The 16637-nt window shown below is 41.5% G+C and overlaps 1 protein-coding gene across 1 annotated transcript in view; it reads right to left on the bottom strand.

Moving 5' to 3' along the window:
• Nucleotides 1-16637, bottom strand: part of col27a1a (collagen, type XXVII, alpha 1a) — a 65868-nt gene that overhangs the window by 10684 nt on the left and 38547 nt on the right. Inside the window, exons 15-29 of the mRNA XM_026173433.1 lie at nucleotides 14214-14267; nucleotides 13955-13999; nucleotides 13026-13079; nucleotides 12596-12649; nucleotides 11002-11055; nucleotides 10863-10916; nucleotides 10204-10257; nucleotides 10001-10045; nucleotides 8110-8163; nucleotides 7947-7991; nucleotides 7809-7862; nucleotides 7661-7714; nucleotides 5620-5673; nucleotides 4917-4970; nucleotides 173-226 (exon numbers count right to left, since the gene is read on the bottom strand). Coding sequence (XP_026029218.1) covers nucleotides 173-226; nucleotides 4917-4970; nucleotides 5620-5673; nucleotides 7661-7714; nucleotides 7809-7862; nucleotides 7947-7991; nucleotides 8110-8163; nucleotides 10001-10045; nucleotides 10204-10257; nucleotides 10863-10916; nucleotides 11002-11055; nucleotides 12596-12649; nucleotides 13026-13079; nucleotides 13955-13999; nucleotides 14214-14267 — 783 coding nt within the window. The remainder of the gene's footprint in view (nucleotides 1-172; nucleotides 227-4916; nucleotides 4971-5619; nucleotides 5674-7660; nucleotides 7715-7808; nucleotides 7863-7946; nucleotides 7992-8109; nucleotides 8164-10000; nucleotides 10046-10203; nucleotides 10258-10862; nucleotides 10917-11001; nucleotides 11056-12595; nucleotides 12650-13025; nucleotides 13080-13954; nucleotides 14000-14213; nucleotides 14268-16637) is intronic.

Consider the following 16637-nt stretch of genomic DNA (forward strand, 5'->3'; position numbering starts at 1 on the left):
TGTCCAGACACATCAGTTTATTTCATATTTCCAGGTTTCAGAATGGAAAAAAGAAGATGTGTAGCCATTTTTTGTGCTGATCGTTGCTTATTTAGCAATTTTGTTCTCTTATATGCTTTTTTTCTGAATTGTGTCTGCGTGATTTGATAAAAGTATATCCCAGCGTCCTTACCTTCTTGCCCTCTAATCCAATCTCTCCAGCTGGACCGTCAGGCCCTTTCGCTCCCTGAAACACAAGACAGCTGTCACTCCACCAACAGAGGTCACTGTAATACTGCCAGAAAGCCACAACATACTGTAAACAAACATCTCTGTACACTTTGACACCAACACTTACAGTGTCCTGCATTTATCAGGGAAATATCAAAAATAAATATATCTGTGTGCTTGTAGTTAATGTATGTACATGTGCACAGAGGCTTCATGTAAAACTATTTCAATTACAAGTCAGGGCATGCACATATGCATACTGCTCACACTTAAACACACACATTTTTAGAACAGCTGTCTCTTTACTTTACTTGTATCCACCTGTCAAATAATCATTGTAAATCCACTAAAAGGCCTGCTAGTCCTGTGAGTAGTGAAAATAAATAGGAACCAGGCAGTATACCAGCGCAGTCCATCTGCTCTGCACCTGCATCCAAACCATATCTGTTGTCAGCGCTGTGGAAGATACTGGCTCACTAACATCGAGAAGATGCTCACTGACTGTGACTGTGTGACACCACACGGGTCAGTCGGATCTGATCGGATCTCGGTGGCTATAAAGAGTGAGCGTTTAACTGCCCCTTTCTCAGGATAATTGAAATATTTTAGAGTGGAAATCAAAAAGCCTATAACATGACAGCCCCACAAAGGAGGCCTTGTTGTGAGAGTGATTGATGACTGGGCACAGTGGGAGTTTGGCCCATGGAGAACAACGCTAGCTGAAGTGCTATAAGCCTATTATACATGGAGCTGGATGAGCACCGCTCATTAACATTCCTGTCTGGGGTACCTGCTACCCACTGGTTACGTTTACATAGACTAATTAGCTGACATGTACGGAAAATATTTTATTCTATCTAGGCAAAGAAAACATATTTATGCCTAAAACTTGATTAACCACATCAAGAGAGTCAGCATCTATATGAACTGGCCGTCTTGGATGATGCCAAGAGGGAGGGATGATGAGATGACTCTTCAGTATGGAAAACATTAGCAGAGGATTTCTAGTGATTAGAAGTCATGAGGAGGTATTAGACACAAAACGTGATTGGGTGACTCCTTGTGGCTGACATCCGCAAATTTTACTGGAGTTTTTCTTCTTTTTTTAAACTAGAAAATAAAAACAGACACAGAAAACGACAGCAGTGGCACTAACGCCCTACAGGCTGATGTTGGCGTGCAGTTTTATCTCCCTCTTTTTTTCCCCCACAATATATGCATGTCAGAAAACAGTCTCTGCAGAGCCAGATGTCACAGTTCACAAGGCCTCGTGCTTCAATCCAAGTAGGGAAAATCTAAAACACATATGCTGTTCAAATGGTAGTTGTATGCAGTCTCATTTCACACTAAGATGCTTTATCCAAGCGTGACAAAGTCTTTGATACAGCGCTGTTACAAAACAGCCTTACTTCATTTTCTTCTGTCCAACGGGAACATTAAATTGCTTGTGTCAGCTCGGACTTCATCGTGCCAATCAGTTTGTGTTTACTTGCTTCATTAAACGTGGTGAATGCTGAATACACTAAAAGCTTTTTATTTTAAAAACTGTTGCTGGGACTGAGCTTGTGCACATTTAGACAGCGGGGGTGAGATATGAGCGTCTGCGGTCGCACACTTAAGATCACAGCTGCTAACAGAGTCTGTGAGAGAGTAACTCCTGGCTTGCTACGCTCAGGTTTCTAGTCTTGGAAGACCCAGCGTACTAAGTCATGTAGCAGCAGGCAGATTTATTGGCAGTGGAAGCTGCTGACATTAGTAATAACTGAAAACACAACTTGAGATTTTAGAGCGTGGCCAGGCCCATCTCCCATAGATTCTTCAGATGAAGAAGCTCAACCCTTTTTTACGCCACTTTCCAGCTGGCTCATTGGACCCAAAGCAGTAAAAAGTTCCCAAACTAAAAACAGGCTAAAACTGAGGGTACGTTCACAACTGTGAAGTAAAACTCACCGTAAACATAATTATAGAAATTGTCCTCATTATCTTACTCAGAATTCATTATTATTGCACCTGAAAGCAGATGTTTAAGTGGGACTTCAAGAATTTATTTGCTTCATGGTGTTCCAGATGTCACATTTTATGAGCAACATCAATTATTGAGGATTGAAATTTCTCTTGATGGTATTTATCCAGATACTATTTCAGGTCTTAGTCCCTGTTTGCCTGGTTATCGTCTTTCAAGAAAGCACTCTGGAGTTTTATGTGTTTTTTATTGTTCCCGCAACGCTGAAATTGAAGAAATCGCAGTGTTGTTATTGGCATTATCTGTGTCTGCTAATTATCTGAAGTCTATTTGCATAGAGTTTGTTGCCACAACACTGGGGAAGTGTTAAACAGGTCGTAACAGAGAAAAAAAAACACAGGTGCTCTAACTTCCTCTAGAGTACTAAGCAGTGTAAAATAATGTAACTCGCTGCTCCTATCACTTTATAAGTATTAACTTCACAAGTGCAATTTATAATGCTAATGTATTTACACGAGGTTTCAAAAAATAAAAAATATATCAAAAATCTAATAATGAGATTTTTTTAAAAATGGAGAAAAAGGGCGAACAAGGGGGAAAGAATAGGAGGGCAACAAGTAGGTTTTTAAGGAGACAAAGAAACAGTAAATTTAAGTAATCGGTAAGTAATTTTAGGTAGTGCAGGAGTAGTTTTAAGTAAATTCAGGAATTTCATAGAAAAGGAAATTATTCATGGAAAGTAACTTCATGCACTGCATAAGTCATTTCGTGGTAATTTTGTGGAAAAACAAACAATATTTCCCTACCTTACATTGTAAGCACACTATATGTATTATGAAGTGGTTTAACTTCCATGTAGTTTGCAGGAAAGGAGCGTCTCCTTTCCTGCTCGGAAGCTTGAAGGTTTTGCTTACACAGTAATTGCGAAAGAACAAAAATTAAGTTAGACTTTGCTCCATCATTTTAATGGAATTATAGAATAAGACAACATCCATCATAAACATCAACATAATGAATATCAAATAAAGCGATGTAAAAAGGCAAGATTATCCACTCCATAATGTGGCCTGCACCATGATAAGTAGAGCGTGTTCATGATGTAAGATGATGAAATATTGTTTCTTTTTCTGCAAACTTAGCATGAAATTGCGCACTACTAATAATTGCTTATGCAGTACTTAAATATTGTTACTTATTCTAGTGTTTTTAGTGTAATTTCAAATAAAATCCATTGAATTTCTATTTAATTACGGGGGAATTACTCCCCATTCGATCCCTATACAACCGTTGTAAGAGCTTGGTTTGCATTGCCGGCAATAAGTCGGACTCGTTCCCGGTGGGTGATGGGCTCCGCCAGGGCTGCCCTTTGTCTCCGGTTCTGTTCATAATTTTTATGGACAGGATTTCTAGGCGCAGCCAAGTGGCGGAGGGCTTTCGCTTTGGTGGCCTCAGAATCTCATCTCTGATTTTTGCGGATGATGTGGTTCTGTTGGCTTCATCGGGTGAGGGCCTCCAGCTCGCACTGGAACGGTTCGCAGCCGAGTGTGAAGCAGCGGGAATGAGGATCAGCACCTCCAAATCTGAGGCCATGGTTCTCAGCCGGAAAAGGGTGGAGTGCCCACTCTGGGTCGGGGATGAGTTCCTGCCCCAAGTGGAGGACTTCACGTATCTCGGGGTCTTGTTCGCGAGTGATGGGAGAAGGGAGCCAGAGATCAACAGACGGATTGGGGCTGCAGCTGCAGTAATGCACCTAGACCGGTCCGTCGTGGTGAAGAGGGAGCTGAGTGTAAAAGCGAAGCTCTCAATTTACCGGTCGATCTACGCCCCTACCCTCACCTATGGGTAGGGGCGTAGTGACCGGTGAGGTGTTCCAGGTATGTCCCACCGGGAGGAGGCCCTGGGGCAGACCCAGGACACGCTGGAGAGATTATATCTCTCTGCTGGCCTGGGAACGCCTTGGAGGAGGTAGCTGGGGAGAGGGAGGTCTGGGCCTCTTTGCTTAGGCTGCTGCCCCCGCGACCCGGCCTCGGATAAAGCGGATGAAGATGGATGGATGGATGGGATTTACTCCCTTAGTCACGGGTCGTGTTATAAAGCCTCAGCAGTGGCATTTGTGAATGATGTGTCAGTTTGCTATTAAAGCAGAATAATTCAATCCAATCTTAGTTAATCATTAACATAAACCCTGCTTCCCCAGTTTACTATATTTATCTGCAAGCAGCTTCCAGATGAGCAACAAAAGCCAGATCCCATTTTCCAACCACAACAGAAGTGATGTTGGACTAACAATGACTCGTTCCCATAACCACCAGTTATTGTTCCATTTCTATGGAATGAAGAAAAGAGCATTTGGTTTACATCACCAGAGCTCTTCTAGTGCTCACAATGAGTTCGCCCCCCCCCCCAAAAAAGGCTGAAACATTAATTCTTCAACTTTGAAACTGCATATGTGTGCAGAAGCACCCGCGTCCTTTAAAACATCTATAACATCAGCTCAGATCCCGCCACACATCACTTCACCTTATTCACCAAACAGCTCTGAAAGCAGTAGCACAGATCTCCTATAAACACACAGCAGAGGATATGCAAAACAGAAAATGGTGTATATACACACTCTTCTGCCAAGTCTATGATCTGTTCTCAAGGCTGGGATCTGTGACACAGTGACTGCAGAACGCCAGTCAACACCTAAGCTGCAAAGAAAAAACCCCCCAACTAAACTCACGTGAACCTTTCGACTTACCCGCAAGCCTTTAGGCCCTCTGGTACCAGTTGGCCCAGTCGCTCCAGGAGGGCCCTGATAAACAAAGGAAAATGGGGGATAAAGAGAAAACAAGGGGGAGGGACAGAGATAAAACAAAGGTTTACACTGACAGACCACAGAGCCCCCTGGCTGTTGACCTTGCAGGGCAGCCTGACCTCGGGAACATACTATAGGGTTTGTTGTTAGATCTGTCACTCACATCAATTAAAGGGTCTGCTCTGGAATCCTGTCCTGCTGCACCCCAAACCCCCCGTATTTATATTTGTTTTGGTGGCTCAGTGGCCCCTGCTTTCAACCAATGATTGGCCCGCTCTGTCAAAGCCGGCCACGGCAAAGAACGGGGGGCAGGGGAAGCTTCTAATTGGTTATAGGTGTTGGGCTTTTGACTGACAGGAGGGTAATGCACATTCGGCGGGAGGCTGCCAGGTTTTATAATGCTCAGAGAAACCTACAGAATGTGGGTAACTAAAATTACTTAAAATATAATCTACGAATGAATGAAATTAAAATACTTAAAAAAAAATAAGAAAAAGTTAATTGATTAATATTTCAAATGTCTATGAAACAGACACTTACTATTGTTAGTAACCACTCACTGTCATCACTATGATTAGAGAGGATCATATACAACTATGAATGAGTAAAAAGAAAGTGCAAAATATGCAAAAGGATGGTGACTTACTGGTCTTCCTTGTGGTCCAGTAGGTCCGGCCTCACCTGGTCCCCCCGGGTGACCCTGGTGTGCAAACATAGATAAACATAAACTCAGTACATCGATTACAACTGATACACATCAGGAAAAAACACAAAAACAACACAAAATGATGATATTCTGACACTTTCACCTATTACAAAGCAAGTTTATTTAAGCAGAAAGGTGTTGACATAAAGGCCAAACTCATTCTCCAAATTGCACTGAGATGTGTTTGAGGCAATAAATTGTCCATCTTTCACACCCTCATTGGTAGTTCAAACATACATCTGGAGAAAAGCTCTGTCCGCTGGAAAATACGTTTTATGTAACGATGAAAGAGAAAGCGGAACAGAAAGAAAATAGACAGCATGAGGTGATGATTTTATGTAGGAAAACATACTACTTTTGGCTGCTTTTCTCTCTCTCTTATTTTTTATATTTTTTATAGTAGCTCGTTTTTGGCCAGGCCATTTGTAAAAGCATAACTATATAATGGGGAGTACTTCAGTCAGAACTACTCAAGACAGCCGAGTGCAATAAAAATCTATCCAATACACAAACTTATAGCACAGTAGGCGGTTCTGATGTCATGCAGGAATAAAACAAAGAAGCCTACAGTATGAGCACTCTGTTAGTGACTATAGATGTCTGCTGGTCAGCTCCCCTCACATTGTATGATGCAGACTTTTCCAGAGGGTCTGTTTCTGTTTTGTAGCTGGCCAACACAGAACTTCCTTGTGAGTGAGTATGTGTGTGTGTGGTGAAGTCCTCTGAGAAATCTAACTGGCTGTCAGCCAGCAGGAAAACCTTCTCTGCTTGAGCAACAATGATGACTAAATTCTTATCCACTCCGGCAAGTCGCATACATTAGACAAGTCCGTAAAAGACCCTACACGATAAAGAGTCGACGAACTCTGTTTGAAAGAGCAGGTTAAGCTAAGTTATCCTTTATTGATCTTCCTCTCAACGCTCAACGCATCCTCAGTATTCAGAGCAGCGTGCAGCCACTGTGTGGAGCTCTAAGCCGGCACCTCAGTCAAATCCCTTTGGGAGAGTTTATCTTGTGATATTTTCGATGGCATTTTGAACTTAGGACCTGAGGCGACAGTACTAACCACTGAGCAGAGATGTCAGACTAATTTTAGTTCCTGGGCCACATACAGACCAATGTGATCTCAAGCGTGCCAGGCCAGTGAAACCATTGCATAACAAACTATAAAAAAAACAAAACATCTCTAAATGTTACCCTTTCTTTTAATATAATGGACTACAATCACTGACAATGAATAAACCGGCCATTTCCCCAGTGACTGTCTCACTCCACTGTCATTATAAAGAAAGGCTACTGTAATAACGTTTAAACTCTGCAAAATCCTACATTGGTTCAGACTGGATTCCTTTGGTGGGCCTGTTCTGGCCTGCGGTCTGTATGTTTGACACCCCTGGGGTAAAAGAAAGTGCACAACACTGAGGGAATTACTCAGAGGTCCTGCAGACGGTAGAGAAATTATCAAGCGATGTCTGAAAAAAAAAACAATATCCTCTTTCTATTTTTGTGTTTTCTTTTGAAAAATTTCCAGCAGGACTGTCAGCACTTTTCTGACCATTAATACCATCACAGAGGTAAAATATCACAACGGATTCACTGGAATTATTTCCACCTTTGTTTGAATGAATATTATAAGCTCTGTTCCCCAGTTAAAGCCCTCTTGTCAATTGCCAAACCACTGCTTAGAATACAGGGTTTAAAGCTGCCTGAACTGTGACGACTGAGCTGTGCTTTGAGGAAAAAAAACCAACATATTCTGTCATATTCTTGTGGTACATGTGTGCTTAATCCCTCACAGCACTATATTCCCATGGGAATAACAGACACAGTTTAATCTAAAATGACCATTTCTTAGGATTTTTAACAAAGACAAGATACCTTCTTTGGAAATGTAATCTTGAGGTCACGTTTTAACAGACTCAAACGTCATTCTTTCTCAGTGTGAAAGCCCTCCACACTCTAGCTGTCATTCTGTCTTACCGTTGGTCCCTTTTCTCCAGGTGGTCCAGGAAGGCCCATCTCCCCTCGATCTCCCTAAAATTGCACAAGTCCAGTGTTTTCTCTTCAACGTGATCTTGTAAAGACTATTGAAATAAATTCATGGGAAAAAACCCCCGCAAATTATTACCTTCTCTCCTGCCAGTCCCGCCTCTCCCACAGGTCCAATGAAGCCCACCAAGCCCTGAAACATGTTGAATGGATGAATTAATAGATGTTTGAATTAATGAATTGGTAAAAAGCAGCCAAGCCGCCAAGGGTTTCTTACTCTCTCTCCCATGGGTCCAACTTTTCCAGTGATGCCGGCCTCTCCCTGCAGAGAGAAATATGCAATTACTTAAAAGATTAGAATAATGAATTTAATGTTCTTCAATGTATTTTGCCAAAAAAGCAATAAAAAAAAAATCATAAATAAAAGTGGGTTTTTTCACCTTAACTCCCTCTGTACCGAGTATCCCAGGGAATCCTTGCCTGCCCATTCTACCCTGAAAGATTTTAGCACAGGATGATGAATAATGAGGGATGCACTTGCCAGTGAACGCATCATTAATGTTAATCCCAGATTCTCAGCAAGGATAAAAGATCTTTTTCCTGTGAGATGACAGCTTGAGGAGAGAAGCGGGAAACGGTCGGTTCACCGTGCACGTACATATGCAGTGCGGTTTACAGGTATTGCTGACAGTACATTTTGGCGAGCTGTAAAAAAAGTGATAGAATGACTAATGCTCCTCTTGTGCAGACAGTCATTCCTGGGGTTAAGGTGGGTGAAGGTAAGGACGTTTTGGAGGGGGGGGGGGACTTTTTTACTGGTAGTACCACCTTCAGGTCAGGAATGCCTGAGCCATAGTTCTTGATTGAGTGACTCAACGGTACCAAAGTTTTACTCAGGTTTGCTCAGCTGCTTATACAACGCAGTGCTGGATAAGGCTCTAAGATACAAAGGGTGAAGACAGATTCTTGCAGTTAATTAGAGATTTCCAAGAATTCTTCTTATCATCTTTTTTAGATTAGAGGAAGATCATTCATTGTGCAGAGAGAGAGAGACAAATGAAGAGCAAATGAGAAGATGAGGGAGAGGATAAAAAAGAGAGAGGCTAATGCAGCGATACAGAGTGTCAGTCTGTGCTGAAGCTGAAAGACAGCTAGCTGATGAGGTGGAGGAGTAGGAGGACCTGCGGCACCTGGCCAGAGATCAATCACAACTCCCGGAGGAGTCGTACGGCGCTTCCCCTCGGAAGGAGCACAAAAAGGAGGTTAGAGTCTGATGCAGGCGAGTGGGTGGGAGGAGGGTGAGTGTGGAGGGAGTTAGGCTGAAAGAAAGTGCAGATGAGTGGAAGAAAGGATGGGATGACAATTACTTAGGTAGCATCTGAGTTTGTTTTGCTGTGAAGTGTAAGCTTGACCAAATATTTATTCTGAAAATAATTTTTTAAAATTTCAGTCATTTCAAAAATATTTTAATAGTCACAATCACAAATCTTATGCTTCTGCAGTGGCCCATTACTGTCTTCAAGCATTTTATGACACCTATAAATCGTTCCACCTATAAACATGGTGATTGCAATTATTGCCCCCTAGTGGCCATGATCAAGAATTGCATGCACCATGAGTAAAATCTCCTGAGGCTACAGGAGGCTGTGTAAGACACAGAACACAAGACTTCTGACTTGTCCAAAGCAAGAAAAACCCACAAAGAGAGCCTACTTTATCACCGTTCATATGCTCTCTAACTGTGGCACAGCGAATGTTGCGCATGCATAAAGCTAAAGCTGTGAAGTTAGAATACGTACGATGGAGCTGGCTGAGAATTAAAAGGAGTAACACATGATTTAAAGCAAGCCACATATTGATCTTGTATAGCTCTTTCTGTCTTTGTGGTTAGGTTACTGTCTACTCTGTAGTAAAAGTTTAACCCTGGGGTGCAAACACCATGCTAATTTAAACAGTAAGTATTAATTTAGTTGATTGTCACGCTTGGGGACAAATTTAGCCTCACATTGCAATGCTTTTCACAGTCTAAGTGATAGCTCTGTCCCTTCCCCTCCCTCTATCTTTGGTGAGGAGCTTACCACAGATAGAAATAGGATGCTTCTGCATGGGATACAATTTAGACAAACATGCTAAATTATACGATACAACTACAGAAACAGGCAATTATAGCCCTTGTTTTTCACTGATCAAACATGCGCACATTGTGTTGTTCTAACTTACGATACTCTGGTGGAAAGTAATGAGCCTTGTTTTATGGCCTACATGAGACCTGACTATCTTTCTCTCGTATCCTCTATTTTCATAGGAGCAGGTGTTTAACCAATAACTCACCTCGAGTCCTGTTAGGCCCGGTGGTCCAATAGGGCCCTCGTCTCCCTGGAAACAGATGATATTGATCTTAGCATGGCTTATGTTTAGGGACATTAAGTGTTTCTTAGCAAAAAATAAATAAAAAATCCTTGTGCCATAAATCTTTGAATGCCTGTCAGGCACAGTGGGGTCATTCTTATGTGGGTGGCGTCTGAGAGTCTTACCTCCAAGCCAGGGATCCCTCGTGGGCCTGGTAAACCTCTAGCCCCTGGTTTTCCCTTGATGGGTAAAAGACAGTAAAACAATTGTAAAAGTAATTGTAGCATTTACATATGTGTTTTGAGCCACAGTAGCAGCACTGTTATGGGGAAAATGATACGGGTCTGTTAGTTAGATTGGATGGACAGCCATAAAAATTTGAGACAGACAACAATGGGCCCCAGAGGATGAATCCTCATGACTCCGGTGTTATCGGACAGTTCCTTGGCCTGTATTTGTATAGCACCACCAGTAGGCAACGGGTGAAGTGTCTTGCCCAAGGACACAACGACCGAGACTGAACCGGCAACCTTCCGATTACAAGGCGAACTGCCAACTCTTGAGCCACCATCTACTGAAACTTTCTCCAGATGATGTTTAGTTTATGATCAAGTATAAGCAAAAGTAATGCTCAAAACTAAAATAAGGCAGTGGTATTACACCTACTTATATAAATATAAAAACATTATCATCATGTGAATATTAGGGGGCTGGCGTTATAATTTAGCTCAAGAGCCACTGTATCTCTCCCAGTGTTGCTGTGGAGCACTAGCCAAGTTCTGTCCCTGTTTTGAATCATGAGTTAGTTTAGGGACTGCTTAGCTTAGATCATGATTTTACTAACCTTTGGTCCTTCAAGGCCGTTCTCTCCTGGTGGTCCCATGTCACCAGGAAAACCCTATCAAGATTAAAAAGGGCATCGATTATTATTCTGTCTGTGAAATACAGACATCAAATGCAACAACAAAGGAGTAAATACAAACCTCAGGGCCCGGAGGTCCGGGGGTACCATCGGGACCTTTCTCTCCTGGCTTTCCCTGTAAAACAGAAAGACTTGAAACAGTTGGATGTGATAAGAAATAAAAACTCATGCTGAAAATGAGATGAGAGGATCAGTGACATTTGCAAATGTCTGTGCATTTGGGACAGCCAGCAGCTGAGTCCTGTACTACAAAGCAGGATTTGGGCTTATCCATGTAACTTCAGTGTTACCACTTGTTTGTCTGTTTTATGAATGTGGTTCACTTATTAATGGGGTGCATTGGCAAGGCAAAAGACCTAACTTTTTCTGGAGCAGGTTATGTTTGAAATGAGCTCAACAGGTACGAAAGCACTGCTCACTGATCAATCAAGTCTCAGCAAGTTGTCCACGTCCTGAACCAGCAATGCTGACCATCACACTACCACCACCATGTTTGATTGTTGGTATGGTGTTATTTATGAAATGCTGTGTTAGTTTTACACCAGATGTAACGGGACTCAAAGCTTCCAAATGGCAAATGTGAGACGAGTCTTTGTGTGTCTTTTTGGTCAGCAGTGGTTTCCTCCTCTCTTTTACAGATGCCATTTTTGCCTAGTCGCTTTCTTATTTTCTAATCATGACCTCTGACCTTAATTGAGGCAAATGAGGCCTAAATGAGTCGTTGATGTGTTCTTGAAGTAATTTTGATCGGCCGGTCACTCCTGGGAAGCTTCACCACTGTTTCAAGTTGTGAATAATGGCACTCACCGTGGTTTACTGGAACCCTTTTCCACTTGACTTTGTTTCTCAGATGTTTCTTTACATCGTGGCATGATGTGCTGCTTTTTAAGATCTACTTAACTTTGTCAGACAGGTTCTGTTTAAGTGATTTCTTGATTCAGCAAGTCTGGCATAATCAGTCCTGGGTGTGGTTAGTAAAGCTGGACTTAACTTCCTGAGAGACTGAAATGCTACTTTCAGCTGCTCCATTATTCACAAGGGATTGCTACAGTGGGTAGCTCCACATGTTTGATTTGGCAGATTTCTTTTACATCTGATGCAACCCTATAAAGGTTTGTGCCTCCTTCTAGGATCAGACTAGGGGTCTCTCACTTGTTAGGCAACTATAGAAACCACTACACTATAGAGCCACTTGACCTGATATAATGCTGGTGACAGTTTCCTGGCAAAGAGCAGCGACTTCCTGGACACTCTAATGGATGCTTGTAAACCTCATGGATAGGAAATTGTTGCATCAGGCCAAGAAATAGTCCTGGACATAACAGGCTATAAAAATAGTTATGTTTACTGTTGATTAACAAAAACCCTACTTTAAACATTAAAGATTACATAATGTGCAGGTTTTGGACCTTTTGACACTGCTGAGCTTGCAGTTTTCAGCTTTCTGCTAAGTTAACTGGTATGTCTGAGTTTTGTTTTCTGGCCAAACTGTTAGCACAAAGGCTATTAAGGAAATAGCTTAAGGACCAATGAAGGCAAAAACAAACAAACAAACAAACAAAAACTAAACTATTGCTTATCTAATTGCTTATCCACATTTTAACAGTTAAATGTATTCCTGGTTTTCATGAATACATTCCCAGACAAGAACTAACCTGTGGTCCCGGTTTCCCACGGATGCCTGGTAAACCTGGGGCCCCCTGGACACCCTGTCCAATACAAACAAAAGTTAAAAACTCAGAGAGACAGTCAGACAGGATCAGAAGCTTAATTTATTTTCTAGCAAAGCAGACATTCGACATGCATGACTCTCTGTTCAAGATTGTGCTATCTCTTGAGGCCACTCTGCTCTGCGATGGATTTGAATTTTGCTTACACACGGAGACAAATGTGGAGGGTGAACACATGAATTTCCTTAAGCTGAACAGCAGACATCTGGAAAAGTCATTTTGCAAAGACAAAGGCTGTGTAACACGAGTGTACTGCAGGTAGCGTTCCGTACGGTGGCTGAGGAGGTCAGAAAGCAGTGAGATAGAGAGCGTGTGCATGTGAGGCGTGCACAACTGTGTTGCAAAGGTGATGTACCTTGTCTCCTTTGAATCCAATCTCCCCTTGCTCTCCAGGAATCCCAATTTCACCCTGACAGAGAGAGAGGAGGAGACGAACACGCATACATAGGTGGATGGATGAGGTATGGACAGAAAAAAAGAAAAAAAAAAAGGAAACCATTAGGGGGGAATGAAATGTTCCACTTTTCCAAATACAAGCTTTTATTTTTTTTTTTAAACAGACAATACTAATTAGCAGTTTACACTTTATGAATATCCACACACAGCGAGTGTTATTTACTGGATTAGCCAACTATTCCATGTGGTGTCAGTATGTATTATGAAAGGCATTGCTGCAGTTTGCCACACCACATGTTTTGCAGGCCGTTCCAGCACAAAACAAATGAGTAATAATGAGTAACTGCAGTAATTACAAATGCAAAGTGAGAAGTGTCCAATAAACCAAATTTCAAACATGAGGCCTCTGATGAAGGTCTTTCAGTCACTTTCAGATTTGACTATTTGTGCTTTACCATCATTAAGGTATTGTGCACTGTTCTGGTTTTAGTAGAGGCAGCCAGATTTTACTGCTGTCCTTAAAAGGCCTTCTAGTTGAACCTCCTTAAATCATCAGTGCTGAGTGGTCTCTTCATGCTGCTGTTTGTTTTAAATTTCAAGGACAATGTCTGTCTACTTTTCTTTCATTTTCTTCAATAGCTTGGCTGGCTGCTTTAAATTAAAATGCTTCCATAATAGATTTCACAAAAATATGCATATGGAAACCTCATCTACACCAATAGAAACAATCCTCAGAGGTTTATATAAGTTAATTTGCAGGTGACACCTAATGAGCATGCTGTTTAAGGCCTAAACTCTGGACAGAAATATCTACGGTAGGATGCAAAAGACTACATATCCATCACATGCTGCTTAAACACAGGTCAATAACAGGAATATTCAGATCACCTTATCACCTTTCAGTCCTGGTTCTCCTGGATTTCCAGGCACCCCCTGGAAAAAGCACCAACAAACTGGTTGAAAGGCACCTCAAAAGCCAAATTTGATCAAAAGTACATCTTTACGGCACATAACTGGTAACTAATCCAAATTCAAAAGCTTAAAATAGGCCTTCTTAAAAATCTCTTGTTTTATTGCATATACAATAACTGATAAAAATAAGACAGTGAAGGCAACAGTTTCTATCTCTATGTGTGTGAGAGATTACCTTCAGTCCATTAGGTCCTGGCGGGCCAATCTGTCCCACAGGTCCCATGTCTCCCTAATGCAAGAAGATGGGATAAACAAGAAACACATTAATAAATAGTGATATCACACGCATAACGAACAAAGATGTGGCCCAGGCCCCATTCATTAATGTAAAAAACACATATACAATAAGAGCGCTCTTTGGGATTGATTAAGAATAAATTCACTGTCTTGCTTCCAGCCTCGCTATCACATCACACACAACATAAAACAATGGATGATAATATATGACTGACACCGGGAAGAATGAATAGATGTTGTGGTCAGAAGCCAAGATTGTGCATCTGAAGCTTAAATCAAAGAGTAGCCTTGGCTTAGTGTTTCAAACATTAGCCCCAGTGAATAATCGACAGAGGATGTTATCAAATATAAGCTGCAAAATTGCACCTCGGAGCAACTCACTTAATTTGGTATTGTGAGTTAAAAGGCAACCTTCCCCCCAAACTTCTAATCTAATGGAATCTAATACCTGATAATTAAGTCATATCCTGCTGGACTGATCTGTCTCTAAAACAACAAGATCTGCTCTATAGTTTCAGTGCTCTAGTCTCACACTTAAATGTTAATTTCAACGGCATATTTCCTGCTCACAAATAGCTAGAAATGCATGAAGAAACACATTAATCTTACTTTCAATGAATTCTTGTCTATTATTACTCTACCTGAACTCTCACTTGACACTTAGCTGCTCTCTTAAAACAGCAGATTCACTTCTGTATAGACTTTTGTTCCCCACAAATGAACTCTGAAACTGAATTTTGCACATTCGAAAGACACAGATTTGCAGTTTTGGGGTATTCAAGTATTCAAACCCAATGGTCACTAAGAGCAAGGTCCTTATGTATTTTTGTGTGTCTCTGTGTGTGTTTTTGGAGGATGCTGCTGCAATGAGAAATACTTGCCTCCGCTCTGTGCACACATTGAAATCCATCTGTCTAATGCATCTATAACCTGGATTTTGCATTTTAACAACTATAAGACCTTACAAAGGAATCGTATCATTTTTATTTCCCAAGCATAACATCGGATTCTGATTCTGATTCTGATTCATTTGTAGCCTCAAAACTTCAGTTATGCATGATACAATGAGATGCCAAAAGGTTGCCCAGTAACCAGCTAGCAAAAGGCTAAAAAGGCCTGTTTTTGTATTTATGCACATATGAAACCCTATAAAAACATGTCTTGATGCATGCTCAATCATCCAGGTAAGTAAATCGCAAAAGACTGATTCTGTTAATAGCGTTTTGATCATTCAGTGGGCTAGTTTCAGTTTTTGCTCAAATGTACTCTTTATAAGGTTGGGGAAACCTGCAGTAAGCTGAGACTGAAGAAGTCACTTGGATGAGTGACGAAACGTTTCTCCTACTGAAAACGCTACGTCCAGATGGGACTTATTGAAAAAACATCCTATTGCACACCAAACAGCACAGACATGTCAAACAGCATTGTAGCATGCACTTGTACTAATAGTGAAAATGCATCATAAACAGTCAGCGTATTGCAAATAAAACACAGAGATGGTGAGATGTGATTACATGTGATGTGAGATGTGATTTCAGCTAATGGAGAAGACTGATAATGAACTCCAGTGATTCCTAGCATAATCATAGACTCGGAAACATCATACTGGTGAAAAACTGCCACAGATGAGGCTTCATGACATCAAAGTAGGTCTTGTTTGTATTTCAGAATGGCAGTCTTTAACACAATGAAATTTGGTTCATTTTTCAACTGTTAAATATAAGCAAAAATAAGAAAAGAGAAACTATCTATTTTGAGTGTATTTCTAAGTGAGAGTCGTTGTCTAGACATTTTCTCTACTTCAGTAGTTGCCAGCCTTCACCCAAAGCTTCTCAGCTTTGGAGTCCCCAAAGAAGAGTGACTGTATATTTTTATCTTTGTAGTGGCGCTCCGTCCCGCTGCTACGTACTGTACATTATGCTGACGGATAAGACGGATAAAGAGGACACAAAGCTCAGACTAGGGCTGTAATCAGAGTCCTTCAATTACAGGCCTACTACCACCACCGGTGGCCTAGAATAGGTCGGGAGGAGTGGCAGCAATGGGTGAAGACGGGACGCAACAAGAGAAACCAGGGAGACATTATAATCATACACAATTATGCGGCTGTCGGGCTGGGCAAGCATGGAGGGCAAGGTGATGGGTGGGTGGGGGGCAGCTCTGTTCTAAAAATAGTTATTAAAAGGGCGCTTCAAGAGGAGGACAAGATGCACTGTTAAGGTCTGTGTGATTGATAAACTGCACACGAGTGCCTTGTTCTTCATGTGAGAAAATAGCAGATATAAACTGCACAATTCAGGCTTTGCACTCACTGTGAAAAAAGCCCTGGCGTCTAAGAACCATCCACATTCACCTAATATCT

This window comes from Astatotilapia calliptera, chromosome 7 (genome assembly GCF_900246225.1).
Source record: "Astatotilapia calliptera chromosome 7, fAstCal1.2, whole genome shotgun sequence".
Classification (NCBI taxonomy): domain Eukaryota; kingdom Metazoa; phylum Chordata; class Actinopteri; order Cichliformes; family Cichlidae; genus Astatotilapia; species Astatotilapia calliptera.